This window comes from Gallus gallus, chromosome 2 (genome assembly GCF_016699485.2).
Source record: "Gallus gallus isolate bGalGal1 chromosome 2, bGalGal1.mat.broiler.GRCg7b, whole genome shotgun sequence".
Classification (NCBI taxonomy): domain Eukaryota; kingdom Metazoa; phylum Chordata; class Aves; order Galliformes; family Phasianidae; genus Gallus; species Gallus gallus.
Window position 1 is genome coordinate 7,621,356 of NC_052533.1, and position 17,820 is coordinate 7,639,175.

The following is a 17,820-nucleotide window of genomic DNA, read 5'->3' on the forward strand; positions in this document are numbered from 1 at the left end:
GCATTTGCATCAGCTTGTGCAGTGAAGTTCTGGTTCAGTGCAGAGCCAAAGCAGAAAGCTGAGGTTTCGTAAACATTGGGCTCAGAAAAGGCTCAACATTAACATCCCCATTGCCACAAAGGAGCCACAAAGACAGATCGATGCAGGCAGGGCTCAACTGATCCCCAGGAAAGGTTCAGCAGAGGTTCAACTCATGAGTTAGTTCCATCTATTCAACATGCAAAGGAGCTTCAACCAGCCCATTCCCTTCTTACAGAACAACCATGCCACACTGTATCCTTCTGCCCTTCTTTGTAATCTGCTATCTAACCGTCTCTCACATTGGAGATGTCCTATGTGCCCTGGAGTTCCTCTACAAAAAGGAAAACAAAGACACTTCCTGGAACTGCTCACTTGCCATATGTGAGGTTTGAGTTCCTCGCACTGAGTCACTTCTATCTCAGGTTGAATGTTCCAGTCACCCAATACAAGTCAATCACCATCTTCACCTGGGAGCTCTGCGTCAAAGGTAGTTTGGCAGGAATATCCTTCCCCTCATAAATAGTTCAGTGAAATAAATAATTGTAAGTGAGCAGGAAAAGGCGACAGCTGCTGTAGTATGCTGTTAGTTGTGTTTCCTCGAAGACAGGAATAGATCAGTTCTTCCAGCAGAGTAAACAAGGTTTGACATACTTGTGCCAACAAGCTTCACATCATTTCTAAAGGCTTGATTCCAGCTGCCGTGAGCAGTCAGCTGTATGTATGCACTTTTGGCTTTGCAAATGGGAGTTGACTTTACACCCAGGGGTCCTTCCTTCCTGCTCGGCTCCCTGTCTTCCCCCAGCTGAAAGGTGTCATCTTCCTGAGAGCACAGACACAGTAATTTCCAAAACATTCTCCAGTTTTCAGTGGGTTTTCTGCTTGCCTCGGGTTGCTGTTAAAGGGCGCTCTCTGCTTCACTCCAAATTAATTTCACAGGGTTTTGCAGCATGGATCAATTTAGTGGTAACATAATCTTTAATGTTGCCGTTTACAGAATGAAGAGCCACTTTTTTCCAAGGACGGTCGGAAGTTTTTCTTTGTGAGAGCCAATCCCCAGGGAGGACGCGGGAAGTTCTACCATGTTGCCATGTCATCGTCACAGGTGAATGGCTGGCTGCTGCTGCCTTGTGTGCACCTGCAGCAGAAAGCAATAAAAGCAGTATCTGTGCTCAGACCAGAGAGAACAGATGGTGTAAGGGTAGAATGTTGGACTTGTGCGTAAAGGAAAGCATTCAGTGATTGTGCATAAAATAATACCAGTTTCTGACGGAGATACTTAGGATAAAAAAATTTACCAATTTTCTCTTTTCAAACAGTATCATTGCTTTGCTTTGCTTTGTTTTATTTTGTTTTTTAATGCCTTCTTAGTGTAAATAAGTAAATCCCTGAACTGCCATAAAGGATTAATCTGAAGCTTGTGGACACGCCGGATTAGAGGAAGGGATATGAAGCAGTTCTATACTGAATTTATCCTATTATCTTTAGAAGAGTTATAGTTAAGATGATTTTGACTCTGCATTATTTATTTCCATGCTGACTATTCTCAGAAATATGGGAAGGGGGGGAGCTGGTGGAAATTGCAGGTTCTTGGTAACCCTGAACAGGTAACAGAGTCTAAAGAGCTCCCTTCATCAGAACTGAAATATAAAGAGAAGCTTTGCTTAGATAGCTTCTTTTAAGAATAAAGACATCAAATTCTCTTTTATTTCTGGCAGCCCAACAGCAGCAGCGATAACTTAGAGTCTATCACATCTGGTGATTGGGATGTGACAAAGATATTGGCCTACAATGAAAAGAGGCATAAAATGTAAGTAAATTTTGGTGTGACAAATCAGTCATCCCCTGCTTAGCAATGGGCTGTTGGCTTAGTTACAGTGAAGTGCGTGTGTCTGAAATGTCTGAGCACAGGAGATGGAGATAAGACAGCAGCCTCTGTTTGCCTCTGCTTTGGTTTAATCTCCTGCACCATTGCATAGAGTTCGTCTTAGGTTTATTTTCTCTGTCCACTTCAAACCTTTCTGTGCCTATAAAATGCAGGATAAGTTTCCATAGAGGAGTGGTTTCTCCTACAGCAACTTCAGATGTTAAGCTCTGAAAGAAGTATTTTCATTGACCTCCTACACAATTTTAAAGAGTCCTTTATTGACCTTCAGAAATATCAGTTCAGTATAGGAATAGTGTTTAGTTAGAATACATGCTCACACACACACACAAAAACCTTGTCATTTAAGCTTGTAGAGTAAATTCTGTGTTATTTTCTTTTTAAAAACAGATTAGATGGAATTTCTAAAAATATATAAAAAGAAAATATTTCAGAGTTTTTCTGGACTCAAAATGCCATGTAGAATCCTTTGCATGCAAAGCCTTAGCTAGATAGAAGATTGACTTCTTGGTTTCGTAAGGTCATTGAGACATCTGAATAATGTCTCTGATGAACTTTGAATGATCATTAAGAACACAGCATAAGGCTCCTTCAAGGTGTTGGATGCCCTCAATTACTAATAACTTCAATATGAAAAAATGGTCATTATGACTTGGCAGAGCGGAGTAGCAAACTCGCAGCAAAGCTCTTATCTGTTTTTTCACAGTCCACTCAAGTGGACAATACCATCTACAACTTATGCAATCAAAATATACACTGAGGCAAGTACAGCTTATTGGAAAAAGATCAGCAGGGCTAAACGTCCTATCTGATGTGTTCTCCACATGGGCACTGCATTTGCTCCTGTGATGTTTCAGTATTCACATGAAGCGTATCTGGAGCTTCGTTCCGGACCCTGCATGCTGGTCACCTCCAGCAGCATTGGCACGTTCAAGGTGAACAGAAACTGCCTCACTGCCCCTGCAGAACAGTGTGCTCAGTATTTAACCAGACAAAAAGCCTCTACCGCAATCTCCGCACAAAATTGGGCAATGAAGCATTGTTCATTTATACTCTGTCCTTCCTGAAAGTTTGATTCCCTTTTTCAAAGAGGATATTTCAGTGCGTTTCACATCAGATCCTGGTTAGCTCACTGGGAAAAGAATAAAAATAAAGTAAAAACTGGTTCCAGAGAATAAGAAAATTTGCTCAGAGGTAATTTTGCAACCTAGACCTTGGTGAGAAAATGGAAAGGTCGTTACCTTCATCACTTCATCCTTTTTTGATTCACTGGCATCAGTAGTCCAAGACCCAAACGTCGCCTTTGCATGATGAGTCAAATGACTTTGTGAATGAAGGTGTTATATATGATACTTGTAAACACTCTCCTAATAATTCAAATGTCTTTTTGTTGTTGTTGTTTGTTTGTTTGTTTTAAAGTTATTTCCTCAGCACGGAAGATTTGCCAAGAAGGCGGCATTTATACAGGTTTGTAGTTTATTAACTTCACATACAAGCATGAGTCATTACATAAGAGACTCCAATAGAAACTGTCACTTATCTGATTGTCTTTAATGGCATCACAGCACTTCGCAGTGTATCACTGGAACAGAGCAATGTAATGACAGTGAACAGAATGACAGACATCTGGAAACGTCTGAGATATAGCAATTTTCTCATTTTCTTGAAAATTTAAGATTAGTCTGAAGATTGATAACCTGTTGTAAAACTTTCCTACAGATCTGCTTAATGCTTGAAAGAATCCAGAATTGCATAAACCACAAATGTGAACTGTTTCTATTCTTCCAGACTGCTGTTTTCATTGGAGTTTAACAGCACCTCACCTGCTCAGGAAATTGAAAAGAGAAAGCAAAATGCTATGTTTACAGATGTTTGTGGTTCTTTTTGTTTGATTATTGTTTTTGTTGTTTTGTTTTGTTTTGTTTTGCAATTCCAGATGACTTTAGTGTCCTCAATTAACAGTACAATGAGCAAAAGGTTAGTTTAGGGCCAGCTATAGGTAGTATAGCTATCAGGAAGTATTGCAGGAATAGATCATAAAATAGAGGAAAATCGAATTCAGATTATAACCATTCGGGAATCATTATTTTCTTTTATTTCTCTTCTCAGTGTTCGTAATGAAGGGCAGAACTGATGATAACATTGTTCGATAAGGGACTCTCAGTACATTTGCCCTTTTTGACATGATTTCATTATTTTTTTTTTCCTCAGTGGGAAAGAGACTGGAGCAAACCATATTATCTGCAATTCAATCATGTTTTCCTTTTGTAACCTCTATGTCTGTTTGCTGCATTCCACACTTTTCTGAGAGTAGTTCAGAGTAGTTCAGCTCAGTGTTTATTTTCTTAAAGAAAAAAGGTGAAGAAAAAAAAAAGCCATATCAACTGTTAATTTCTAATGAAAGATAAAAAGGGAAGTCAGCTGAGTCCAGGCACTACTGCTCAAGAAACCTCCCTGACCTCATTCATTTCCCACTGGAAATTTCCCATTGGTAATGAGGAGAGAGATGCCCAAAATGTGAACGTGCTCAACCTTACATTTATTACCCAGTGACACTGGCCTCACTTTAGGCATTTGATTTTCTCTGCTGTGTAGTTTGATTCTCTCTCATCCTTGTCCAAAGGAGTCAGCTCAGAAGCATCCTTGGCCTATGTTCATTAACTGAGCTCCACTGGAGATAAGGCAGCTTGTATCAAATGATGATCTGTTTTTGGGGGGGGGGTTGTTTCCCTTTTTGGATCTCGTTTAATAGATTGTAAGCAGAATGATTTGAAAGCCAGGAACGTGATCTCAGCCTCAACAAGATCCCCAGAGCTTCTCAGTTGAGTCTTTGGTGGCCCTAAACAAGTTGTCAGCTTCATCACTTTCTATGCAGAAAAGGCCTGCCTCACAGGACTACTGGAAAGAAGCATTGTGAGGTTGCAGAATGCAATAACAGTGCAGAAATGTATTTAATGTATTTGCTAATGATCTGTAATTCATTCTTCAACGGACAGTAGGCTCCCACAAAATCTTTCTGAGCATATGGACGGGCCACATTACCTTCATCAAAAACAGACTCCGTAAAGCAGTGTTTTTCTTTCCACTCGGACATTATAACAGCAACTATTTAAATTCCTGAAAATACCTTCGTCCCCAAAGGCAGCTGCTAGCAAATCAAACCAGTGAGGCAACCAGTAAGAAACTTCAAGAAAGCAGTTCCAGGTCTTTATTGCCTGCTATAAAATGAGTTGGTGTAAAAACACTACGCCTTTTTTTCTCATGCTTTCATTGACTAAATTATAGCTTCCTCTTGTGGAATCGTGACTATGATTTTATTTTAAAAGCTACACAATCCTGCATACCCACCTGACCTTGCAAAGATAGACATCAATATCCGTTTATATACTGTCCATTCAAGCAAAAAAAAAAAAGCCATTACTGCTACTTAAACTCAGCCAAATGGAAATGCTTTGTCTCTTGCTAATGTTGGACACATTATATTTATGTTCTTGTTCTCTAGTAAAGTGAGATTCAAATAATGTTGCTTCCAGATAACATTTGCTCAGTGACCTTCACAGAATTATATTAACTTTTTTTCAGTGCGAGCACAAATGGAAACTTCAACAGGCAGTGTCTGTCTTGTGATCTGATTGAAAACTGTACCTATTTCAGTGCATCATTCAGTCACAACCTGGAATACTTCCTACTGACATGTGAAGGTATGTGGGAATTGGTTCAGTGGTTGTTGTGCCTAAGAGTAGGATTTAGACACAGATATCTTCAGATATCCAATGTACCTGTGGGTAGTTTTGAAAGATTGGCCCTGAGTACCTGGACGACTTTACTTTTGAAACTTTACTCTTAATATTTTTTTTATTTTATGTGTTTTGTTTTGCTGTTGTTTTTAAATGATAAGGCGGATGTGTGCAACCTGTTTCTATGCACATCTTCCTACTGAAGTCAGAGGTAAGTTCCTTTAGCCAGTACAAGCATCCTTAAATTAAAATAAAACATGAGGAGATAAAACATTAGAAAATTTGTGAGAGAGAAACCAATGAGGTGGGATCAACCGTGGGCACCTGAGAATGAGTTCCCAACTCTGAAACATACTTTACACCAAAAAATGTAGATGGACTGTATTTTGTGATATGCTTATAGGTAGACTAAAAAGCATTTGGTGATACAGCGCAATGAAGTAGCATTGTTGGTACAATGGCCTAATTAACCTAATGGACCACCTGCAAATCTCTGCATCTATAGGCATGGCAGCTGTGTGTGGAGAAATGCCATTTCCCACTGAATACTCAGTGCTGCACTGAATGTTATTGTGTTTATGTAGTTTATCTCTTGACAACAAAAGACCTGTATACTTTTCTTCTTGTTTTTATTTCAGGCAAATTGCCAGTAGCTGCTAGAAATAGTGTCCATTTCCTTGCACCAAAATAATTGTTTTGCTGTAATTAGAAGCACTTGTGAATAACAGTATTACGTTTCTAAAGGGTCTTGTCAACTGTTGCGAGAGCATGTGTTCGTATTGCATTATATCTCGTTTACAAAAGCCATGCAGTGATACCTAAAGAGGTTAATGAGTTCTATTACTGTGTACATTAATCCAGGTACACAAGATAATGTTTTTCCACAATGAACTGTGGGCCGGATCCTCAGCTGCTGCAAACAGTACCTCCATTATCAGGTTATTAGAGTTAGATCTGTTTACATCTGCTGAATGTATTTTGTCTGAATGTTAATTATATGAGTCTAAATTGTCAAACTCTACTCTTAGTGCAGTGCCAATACAACAGTTTGTACTGTGGGGCTACTGTCAATGCCTCCATTTGCAAAATATGCTTATACAAGAAAAAAGAGATCCTGAAAATTTCCATTTTCAATGATTTTACCAGTCCGTTAAATTCAGTCATGGCCTGAAGCAGTGATTGAGCACCTGGTGGGAAGGCAGGGCCAACCAGGGGAGCTCAGCTGCATGCAGCGCATCTGAGTGACCAGAAGGGGTGGAGCCAGGATCCACCCTATCACAGACCTCATTTAATGGTTGGCAGTGTAAGCAAGGGTATCTTGCTGGAGATGCCTGCCTATCTGAGGCCTTCTAAGGGTAAGCAGGGTTTTTCCTTTCTTTCTGTATCCATGGCAGCTGCATTTGGGCTTGTCCTCACTTGCTGCAGCCTGGCAATTTGTTACCCTGCTATCATCGCTATCATTGCTGTGCTTTCTGTCACATTATGGGGGGTCTGATGAGAGAAATCATCACTTTTGTCTGAAAAGCAGATTTATTGAAAATAACTATCCCACATTTTCACTCTGACCAGGAAATCAGGTTTTCTCATTTGTCTAAATGAAAATTTCATGGGCAAATATTTATATGAAGTTTTCCATGTCTTGAAAATAATTCCTGGGCGCTGACTTAGAGAGTTAACCTCCTCCTGCCTCAGTTTCACTCTGTCTTGCTTTAATAACTCATTTGTGATCTTCAGTTGAAAACTTCAAGGCATTTAGAGATGCAGACACAACTGTGGCTCCCATTAAACTCTTTAAAATAGATAATAAGTTTCATAAGATCTGATTAATCAGCATGTTTATAAAGTATCCTATGATGCTTAATGCTTAAATGAAGGGCACTGGAAAGGGAAAACAGCTATTCAAAGGCAAAACAAACTAAAGCACAACAAAGGTCTGGCACTGTTAGTGTGATCCCAAAGGTCAGAAATTCTACTCGTTGATTCAGTACCTTAGATGCAGCATATAATTTTCTTTTTTTTGTTGTCCAAGAGTGCTACCTGGCACAGACTGAAATGGGAAAGGTAACCTCTCTTCCAGGAAAATAGTGTAATGCTTGCTGTCAGTAGGCAACCCTTATTGCAATCAGTCCCAGAAGGCTAGTTACCTTGTTTTTCATCTAATTTTATATGTTCATGATCAAATTATTGTAGCAGGACCTAAGGAAACATGATACTTTGCAGACTGCTCTTAGATTATCTCCTCTAGACGCTGTCAAAAAAGCAATATGTGCTGCAGCAAGGTCACTCCTACTGTCCTTTTCATCATAAAATATGGGCTTGTCCTCCTCTCTCCTCTTGTAAACTAGCACAGCCTCTGCCAATGAGTTTCTGAGATAAACAGGAGGAAAATCCAGATGGAAGGGTCTTGCCACTTTATACTTAAATTTCATTGAGGATGGTGTTTTATCATCTGGAATATGATATAAAATTCATTTATGTAGAGAAAGGTAAGAATTTGCAAGTTTTGGCTGTGGAAAGCAATGTTTTCCTGTTTATTTGATGAGGTTCTGGCATATAAAGTGCAAAGCTGAATGATACTGGGCCAGTAATGTACTGAAGCCCATTTTTTGGTGATGACTCCTCCTCCTTTGCAAGGATGAAGCTTTACCAAGACTTTCACTGTAATCAGCTCTGCATTGTTTTAGTGTTTCCATTTAAAATTGGTGTTCCTCATCTTCAGTGACTCCTTCCCTCACTCCCCACCACTATTAAAACTTTAATGTTAACAGTGCATTCATAGGGGAAGAAAGGATGTACAGCCACTTTTGTTGCCTGCTACCTTGTACCCTAACACTCCAGTTTGGTTCCAGTGTGTTCACTCTTCTGAACAGTCTGTTTGAAGCCATTGTGAACTAACAATGGTTTTTCTGGATCCTGGAGTTCAAGTCCCTGCTATTGCATGCAGGCAGCTGTATCCTTACTGTAATTAGAGAGTCACGAGGTTCCCAATGAAGGGTTAATGCCTGCTAGCTTTGAGACAAAAGGAATGGTGAGGAAGACCTCTGGCACATGCATACATTACTGCAATTAATGCCATTTAATATGTGATGTAAATAATAGGGGTGTGTGTTGTTAATGGAATACCTACCAGCCTGCTAATTAAAGTTCTCCACAATCATGCATTTTCAGGAAGGGAATAATCATTTTTAGGTGTGACACAAAGAAAATTAGTAGTTATGCAGAAGGGAGAGGACTGTAACGAGGTCTGAGGGGAAGCTTTTGGTTCATGCTTGGCATGGTCTGGTGATACACAAGTGTCTTTGCCACTGTGCTGTCTATTATGTTTTCTTTTTATTGACAAATTTGGGAAAAAATCAACAATCAGTTTGAAAATAAGTAACAGTGTATCTAAGAACAGAGAACATTATTTTCTTCCTACAGGTCTCATGTCCCTTTGTTTTTCCAGGAATAGTATGAGTGCTCTGACTCAAGGCACTTTCGCATCTCTGTAGTCTGTAGAGCTCTTTGAAGATTATCTCTGCACCATCACCACTGGCATAGTTCAGTCCAAGGATTTTTAAGAATATTTTTTTAATTGTGAGCTAATATAAAATTCTGTGTGTTGTTTTTAGTATTGTACCTCTTCTTAGATGCCATGACTGCATAAAGAGTTTGGTTTTTTGAGGATGTGTGTTTTGGAAAACCTCCTATTATTTTCTTCTGTCATGGGATTACCAGTTGATTTAGCCAGGCTTGAATGTGTCCCAAAGAAAAGCTAAATCAAACTGATAGAGCACTTTGATTTATTGATGAATTTCACAGTAACAAAATAACATTTTATTTTTCCCATCTTCTTATTAATGTAAGCAGTTTAATCTGCACTTTTATAATACTCAGTTTATAATGCTGAGTTTTTTGAATGCATTTGGCTTGAAAGCCTCATAAAATCTTGGCTATATCATTTTTAATCATGGGTATCTTCACAAAAAATAGTAGTTTTAGCATATAACTCCTCTTTCTGGAATATTCATCACAAAAACACAGATACTTCTACTGCGAGGGACTTGCTTTCTGAGTAAAAATGTCTGAATTCTTTTTGCCTTGGTAAGGAAGATTGTGGTATTTATCTTTCATCGTAAGCGAATCAAATCAGGTTTTGCTTCACTTTCTCCATTAATAGAGGCCATGAGATCAGTGCAGAGACATTATTGGCAGTAATGTATATATTTATGTCACTTTAAACATGAAGAGCTCAATATTTAATGTCTCAAGATAATTGTATTTTGAGATTTCTCAGGATACAAGGAGGAAGAGATATAAATTTTATCATTGGCAAAATAAATGCAGCAGTCACTGTTGTATTTAAATTATGGAAAGACACAGAAAGTCCCTTTGCAACCTTCTCCCGTATGATCATTGTCCTGCTTTTACCAAGTGGGGAACAGAGGTACAGCAGGAATTAGTGGTTTGCCTATGGCTGTATCTCAAGTCAAGTATCATGACCCTCATTTCCTTTCTCATGTTGCAAGGCAGCACTCCAAGGGAAAGCACCGTTGGCTACTGGAATAGATCAGAAGTAGGTATAGCTCCACAGCCAATGTCCATCAGTGGAAGGTGCATAATTACTCTCTGCAGGATTTTTGCAATAACATACTCATCAGGGACGTGTCTGCTCAGTCCCCACAATAAGAGGTTGGCTCATGCCTTCAGGCAGGAGGCTAATGAGCCTTTTTTTTACATCTTTCTCAATCCCTGCATTTAATCAGACCTTTTAACCTCTGCTGTATGGGCCAGACCCACCATCACTTGAAGTCAGTGGAAAGACAGGAGATGAGGATATGTTGTAGTAATTATGGTCAAGCAGATGACAAGAGAACCATATGTCAGCATGGAGGGTCTGCCATTCTACAGAGCAAGTTCATAAAGCAGTGTATTGTCTACAAAAACAAGCCATGTTGCTAATGTGTTGCTTTGCATATCACATAGAAATCTGACCTATCATGCTCTCATCAGTAATGTTTATTAAATCATACCTGCGTGAAGAGTTAACAAGGTGTGGTTGCACACATTTGCAGTTAGTTCACAGCGCCATGGAGTTTCATCTCAACAGCAATTCAATAACTGGTTTGTTATTACATCACAGGCCTTAATAAGCAAGGGCCCAACCCTCCCAGGTGCTGAATGCTCTTAAATCCCACAGCGATGGCTGAGGATGCCGCATGCCACGGAGAAACCTCTTTGCACATTTCAGGATGGGTCTGTAGCAAGAGCAGCCTTCTTTGCCACCTCATCACTCAGTGCCTTTGGAGACAAGCATAGCATTCAATGGTTTCTTCTTTTGAGTGAAGGAGACAAGGCTCCTGTTTAACCTCCCCAGATAACCAACATTAAATGCGCAGAGCGGGAATGCCTCCATTTATTGCCCCTTTAAGCTTAGCCTAATGCTTGGCAAAATTTGTGAAACTTATGGATTGACTGTCAACCAGTAATGTCATAAAACTGCTCATGGTGGTAATGATAAAGCATCTCTGAAGCACTGTTTGCTGAAATTCAAGTTAAAGCTTTCTAAGTGACGTTGATCCTGCTAAGGAGGCCAGCACTTGGCATTTCAAGTGACCTTTGGCAAGAATAGTAATAACTGATGTCACTGAGGCAGTCTAAAGAGACTTAATTAGATGCTAGAATAACTACTAATGCTGAGATAGGACTTTTATTAACTGAGTCAAGAGTCTATGGGTAGAGAAGCACATTCAGGTTTAAACAAATACGAAAGGTTGATACTCAGATTTTACTAATGGAGCATGAACCAGCTGCCAGCACACTTCAGTATAGCCATCTTCTCTCAGCCAATTTTAGAAGCAATAGCTCCCAGACTCTGAGGGAGGCAGTTCCTACCTGCAGCCCCAACTGATCATGCCTCTCTGTGCCCCAACTTGTCTTGCTGTGAAATGCAATGACCCTTTCTAAGCGCCTTGTAGTAATTTTTCTCAGTAAGTCATAGAGGACCATAACACTTTATGTCCACAAAGTCTGAAAGAGAAAATCAATGCTACTCCCAAAAGAGGCCTCTCCATCCTCTATCCATGTTTGGGGCTTTCCCCATCTGTACCACAAGCAGGTGCATTCCAAGCCAGGTCCATGGTCTGAACTGAATGAAAACTTCATATAAATTCAACTGATGTATGTATATTTGTTTTTATACTGGGATCAGCTCTAGAAGTTGTTATGATGTTTTGTTAGATGGCTGCACAAGCATTGTGGGTGGGAAATGCTGGAATTGCCTTACCTGCATGCCATGGAGTGGCTGATTTTCTGGATCATTTGAGATGATGTTGGCTTGCTCTGGAGTGTTTGGTTAGGGGTGAAGAGCCCATGTTAGATGTACTGTTAGGAGGAGCGGAATGTGGTTACGTTTTTCTGGGTATGACCCAATGGCACAAGTGTGGATTTCCCACCCAGCAATCATTCAACGAGCACATTGGCCATGCCTGTGAGGCAATCCCGGCTGCTGCTCACATATTGTGTCACTGGGTGACTGTTATCTGCTGTGACCAGAGTGGTTTCCCATGCAGTGATGATTACAGTGATGCTTGACTTTTTGTATACCCAGTAGCAGGAGGTTGTAATTAGTGCTTCAAGGCAAAATGTGACCTCTTGGAACTTTTCCTGAGGGTTATGAAGCCTAAATTAGTTTCTGCTGTTTGAAAGCATGCACAGACTTAATCTGCAGGCCCTATTTATATTATAATTACTATATAATTCTCATTTGCATTCACTTGACTCCCTTTCTCACTTAGCAGCTAAGGTTGGCTCTGGTGTCTCAGTGCCTTTGTGCATGGGGCAGGGGTCATGAGTCCCAGGGGTGAGGCACAGCAGGGGATTCAGTTCCTCTCTTGCATGCTTGAATGGTATTAACACAGCAGGCTGGCATGAAAAATCCCTTCTACGCATACAGGAGCTATCACGAGAGCTTTTAGTCTGGGAAAAGAGAGGATACTATTAGCAGTTTAGAATTTAAAGGAAAACTTCTTTTCTGGATGTTCCCATCATCTTACATCTTCTTTTTAGTAGACTGTTCATTTATGTGTTGAATCGTAGAGTCGAAGAATGGTTTGTGTTGGAAGGGACCTTTAAGATCGTCTAGTTTCAACCCAACTACTATAGGCTGGGAATCTGATATAATATTGCATTACTAAACATCTTTGAAGCTGTGTACTCAGCAACAGGGAGCAAGTAGAAAGAAATATGCATGACCATTTAACAAAAAAATGAGCAGGTAACATCTGTAATTTACACTGTGTGGAAAAAAAAATGGGGAGTGAAACTCCCATGCCTTTCAAAATCTCTTCATTCAGCAAAGCATTACCTCTTCCTTGCTTTTTTGCTTTGATCCTGTTTAAATGTTGACTCTTGCTGGTAAACATGAACTGTCTGATATTGTCCAGAAGCAGGTGATCTAACGCCCTCTTACAGCCAGGGTTCCTGTCATTTGGTCACTCCGTGCAATACAAATTTTTATTTGAACTCCACTCGTAGGAAATAAATGTCCATGACAAGAGGTTTCCTCTGATGCTTGGAATAATGGCACTTCACAAATCAGGCAGTGGCCTCCTGGATGCTGAAACCAGGGTGCATGTGTGTCATTTCCAGCTATATGAGCAACCCTGGTTGAACTCATTACTCTGTAGTGGATTGTACAGATGTTACCATCCTGCAAGATTTAAAGCTTCCTCTAAGGAAAACTGCTTCTTTCACCTCACTGGCCAGCTGGACCAGCTGTAGGGTTTATTGCTGCTTTTGTCTTCTGTTTGCATGATACTTAGGGCTTTATTAATGCCGTCAATATGACTGAGGATATATTAAAACTTGAGAACTCACCGGAGGAGAAAAGCTTAATAACAGGACAATGAGAAGCAATGTTGTTTGTGTTCTTGTAAAGTGTTAATATCAACTATTAACCATTACTTAACTAACTAGGATGACATTATGTATGCAAAAAAAATTATAAAAAGGATAAATTAAGGTTATCTAAATCACATTATACAATATTAAAAATATACAAATAAATTATGACGTGGGGTTTCTGGATTGTAAGTAGTGCTAATATATTTTCTCTCATGATGCAATTGCGAGGAGATACCCTTTTCCCTTGGATATATCAATGTCTCTATTAGAGCAGCTGGGAGGACTGGCAGGGACTGCGAGGCACTTCCTGCCCTTCTGCTGCTCTGCCAGGGATGTGGCTCTTGGAGATGTGGTGAGGACATGGTTGCACAGTCTCTCCGTTGTGATAGCACTATAGCACTGCCATTTGTATACTTGATAATCGCAGAACCACAAGAGCATAGGAAAATTCAGATTAGAAGGCACCTGAGGAGGTCTCTGGTCCAACCTCCTGCTCAAAGCAGCGTTAGAACAGAAGCCAGAACTGTATGCTCAGGGCTTTACCCAATTTGTTCTTGGAAGCCTCCAAGGACATAAAGTGCACAGCCTTCCTGGGCAGCCTGAGATATCCAGTGGCTTTCTGACATGGACAGGTAATACAGAAGAGTATTCCTCTACATGTTATTTCTCTTCAGATTAGCATATACTAATCCTATGAGAAACGTAAATATATTTAAAGCATAGTGACAGTACTTTACTTTTATCTCTTCTCAAAGTCTGGAGAAAATCTAAATTCAAATCAAATTGATGGATGTCACATTAATGGGGGATTCAATTAGAAATGACAGGATATGGAACAGAAATTGGAGAAAAGAAAGGAAGTTGGGTATGGAGATTTCTCTGTTCAGATCCATTCCTATGACTGGAGATCTGAACTGTTCTCCTGGGCCAAAACACTAGTGCATTTGGGTAAGATAGTGATCCCTGTGTGAGCTGGAGTGGTTCTATCTTGGCATTTCCATCTCCTGGTACAAATTCATGGTGCGCTACAAGGTTCAGTGAGTCAGCAAGCAAATTTTCCTAGCACATCTCATTTTTTATATCTGATTATTAGTCACTACAATGGGTAAATGTATCTGCAACATTTATTGAACATCATAGGTCTTCCTTATTACACCTTGGAACCATTCCATTCTGTCTTTTGAAAAACTTGGCCACCATCTCATGAAAGGAAGGGCATGTTTCCACTCATCCCCCAGGATGTGATGCCTCATTGGATGGTATTAATTAAGAGGGAGAGGGTGAGGATTAGTTTAAGAACTGTGAGGGAAGGTTAAGGATTGCCTAAATGAAATAAGGCAGTAGATTAAGATAAATATAAGGCTAATTGGGGATCAGCAGCACGGTTCATTAGGAGATGGTCTTGGGAATGACCTTACTGAGATTTTTTCCATGACAGCCTGGGAACGCAAAGCTGGACTCAGCTAAAGGAATTATACTACAAAGTTGAGAAGCATCATCAGAAAGCAGAAAGAAATACTGGAGGAGTTGGCTCTCTTGCAGACCTGGAAGGGGGAAATTGATAGTACAAAAAGCAAGATTAAGCATGTGATGACTGAAGGCAAGAATTTGTCTTGTATGCTTGAAGCTTTAAGAGTGGGTGGGTGACTGGGCAGGCAGGGCTCATCACTGAGTGTCTTCAAAGCACCTACCAGCTATGGCCATGGAAAAGACAGATTAACTTTTGGGGTGGATCAAGCAAAAATTTTTCCAAAGAACCAAGCAACTGGCAGTTTTGCGGTATCAGGACTGGTTAAGACATCCTCTACAGCAGGGAGTAGAGTCCTGGTCATTTGTGTTTAGGAAGGATGAACTGAAAGTGAAATGCTCTTACATTAAAGGATAAGAGGAAAAGAGAATTTGTACTACAAAAATTTGTACTACAAAGAAGGGAGCTAAAATAATCTAGTTTATCCAATGAAATGAGGACATTAGGGAGACGTGACTGTTATGGCTGCAGAGGGGATACTTGTGATTAGTAGAAAACAGCTTTTGGGCACAAAACCACAGAGGTATAAACTGGATTGACAGCCAACAGAGCCTGAAGTTAGAGGGCAGCTTCTCTTGGAACAGTGAAGTATCAGCAGCAATTACGTCAAGGAAAATATAGCTATATTTAGAGGGCATTTATCAGTATTTTTATAACATGCTATTGGCTGAAGAAGCAAGGGAGAGCTTTCTCAGTCCTGTGTCCTTCTGTGTCCCAGCAGTCACAGGAGTGACAATGTAATGGAGCAGGTTGGATGAGTTGGTGTCTATTGGATATCCCACGCTGCTGTCTGTAGGCATCTCAAAATCCCATGGAACTGACCCTGGTCCTGACCACGCTTATGCACTCAAGCAACCTTTTCAAAAACTCATCAGAGCTATTTTGTGCAGTATAGTTAACCTCTTGCTCATTTGCCCTCCAGACACAGCTAACTGAAACTATCTCAGCAGAACCAGCCCTATTTCTCCTGTACGCAAAGCACGCATGAAATCTATCACCAGAAGTGACAGAGCAGACACAAGCAGTACCTTCCATGCAGTTTGTGCCATTCTGCATGTTTCCTGACAATGAGACTGTATTGATTATTTTACAAGACAAGTTACATTTGAGAAAGTAAAGATTAGATTAAAAGATGAAATGCCTTGAGGAGGGTGAATAGCAGCACAAATCTGTTTGAAGTTTGTGTCAATAAGGTTGCCAAAGCAAACAGCACGAGCATCTGTCTGTAGCATAAGCTGGAAAATATTGTGGATGGGAAAATATTTTAATTATAAGCAGTGGCTCAATGAATTCCCCATGTCTTTATTTATTAGGATGATATTATCACCCCAACATATGAACTTTATGCAGCACATATAAATAATTCATGGGTTAGCAAATAAAGAGATCTGGAATCTGTGCACAGAGATGGCTGTTGCCAATTATCTCACTCATGCAGAGCAAGACCCTCTCAGCTCCCATTGCTTGCAGCTGCTCTTTTAAATCATTCATCAGTGCTTAAGAGATACACTGGTGGTGCTGGCAGAGAGTATTTGAATTTTCATTGTTTACACACTGTGAATTTAGCTTCTGGTCTGAAATTATCTTCCACATTGAAGCCTTTGAGAATATGAATGAGGAGAATAAGACAATTCAACTAATTTTGATTACTTTTTTCTTCCTTTCTTCCTTTCTTTCTTTCTTTCTTTCTTTTTTTTTTTTTTTTTTTTACAATTTTACATAATATTCTTTTTATAATTACTATTTTGTTTTGGTGACATAGCTATTTGGACCATGAAAATATCAGAAATACTTTGGAATATTCCCTTAAAAGTATTACAGAACAAATGTTAGGTTATATTTTATTCAGAGTTGTAAGATTTTCAGTTTTCATTCTGAAAATCTATACCTGGTTACCTGAGTATCTACAGAGTTGCTTCTTTCTGATAGTGTTCAATCTGAACTCTCTTGAAAATAATAGTGAGAACTACTTAAAAATTGATGATGAGCCACAGGCAATGCTTTTTCTTTCCAAATTACTGAGGCACAGACTTTCTGTGCACTTTCAGAAAGCAGTAGTACCTCTTTGATGATATATTTGCCCTTGTCATTACAGTGATATGGCTTAATTTACTTCAAGCATAGATAATGATAGTAACATTTTTTTCTAGCATAGATAATGACAATAAAATGTTTAAAGTCAAAGTCTTTATGACAGAGCTAAATCTTCAGCTGAAAAAAAAGGTGCAAATTCCTGTAACTAGAGCCTTGTGCAGCATTATTAGGCAGCAAGATGTGCCAGACTCAGGGTCCCATCCAGATTTGGAAGGGCTGAGCAGTGTGGAGCGGTGGGGAAGGGGTGGCCTTGTGCCACTACTGTCAGCTCTCAGTGAGCAAATTAGGTTTCGCTCGCACAGCTGCAAATGACAGTGGCTGGCATTTAGCAGATGGCATGTGTAATGGGACTGTCACACCATTATAGGTTTTAAAAATGAAGTATGGAAGGCAGCTAAGGAGTATACACTTTCTAATTTCAAGAGTTTGGTTCTTTTGCTGTTGGGCATTATGCACTCAATGTGCACGTGTTGTAAGACTTTTGGTGTACATGTATGAGAAGACACAGTATGGCATGTAAATTGGATGTTGTAGTTTAAAAATAGGCATCAAAATGGGTAGTTTACACCAGTCCCTAAAGACAAAAAAAAAAAATAGGGAGGTGATTTCTTTTCTTAATGACTTTCAAATTATCCACAAGCAAAATGTGTTGATTAACTGGAATGTCATCGTTG

The 17,820-nt window shown here is 39.7% G+C and overlaps 1 protein-coding gene across 4 annotated transcripts in view; it reads left to right on the forward strand.

The window, feature by feature from the left end:
* Positions 1 to 17,820, forward strand: part of DPP6 (dipeptidyl peptidase like 6) — a 490,036-nt gene that overhangs the window by 452,847 nt on the left and 19,369 nt on the right. For all 4 annotated transcript variants that reach the window (XM_004939151.5, XM_004939153.5, XM_418545.7 and 1 more), the window contains exons 13-16: positions 1,016 to 1,123; positions 1,737 to 1,828; positions 3,323 to 3,370; positions 5,486 to 5,604. In XM_004939151.5, the coding sequence (XP_004939208.1) occupies positions 1,016 to 1,123; positions 1,737 to 1,828; positions 3,323 to 3,370; positions 5,486 to 5,604 (367 nt within the window). The remainder of the gene's footprint in view (positions 1 to 1,015; positions 1,124 to 1,736; positions 1,829 to 3,322; positions 3,371 to 5,485; positions 5,605 to 17,820) is intronic.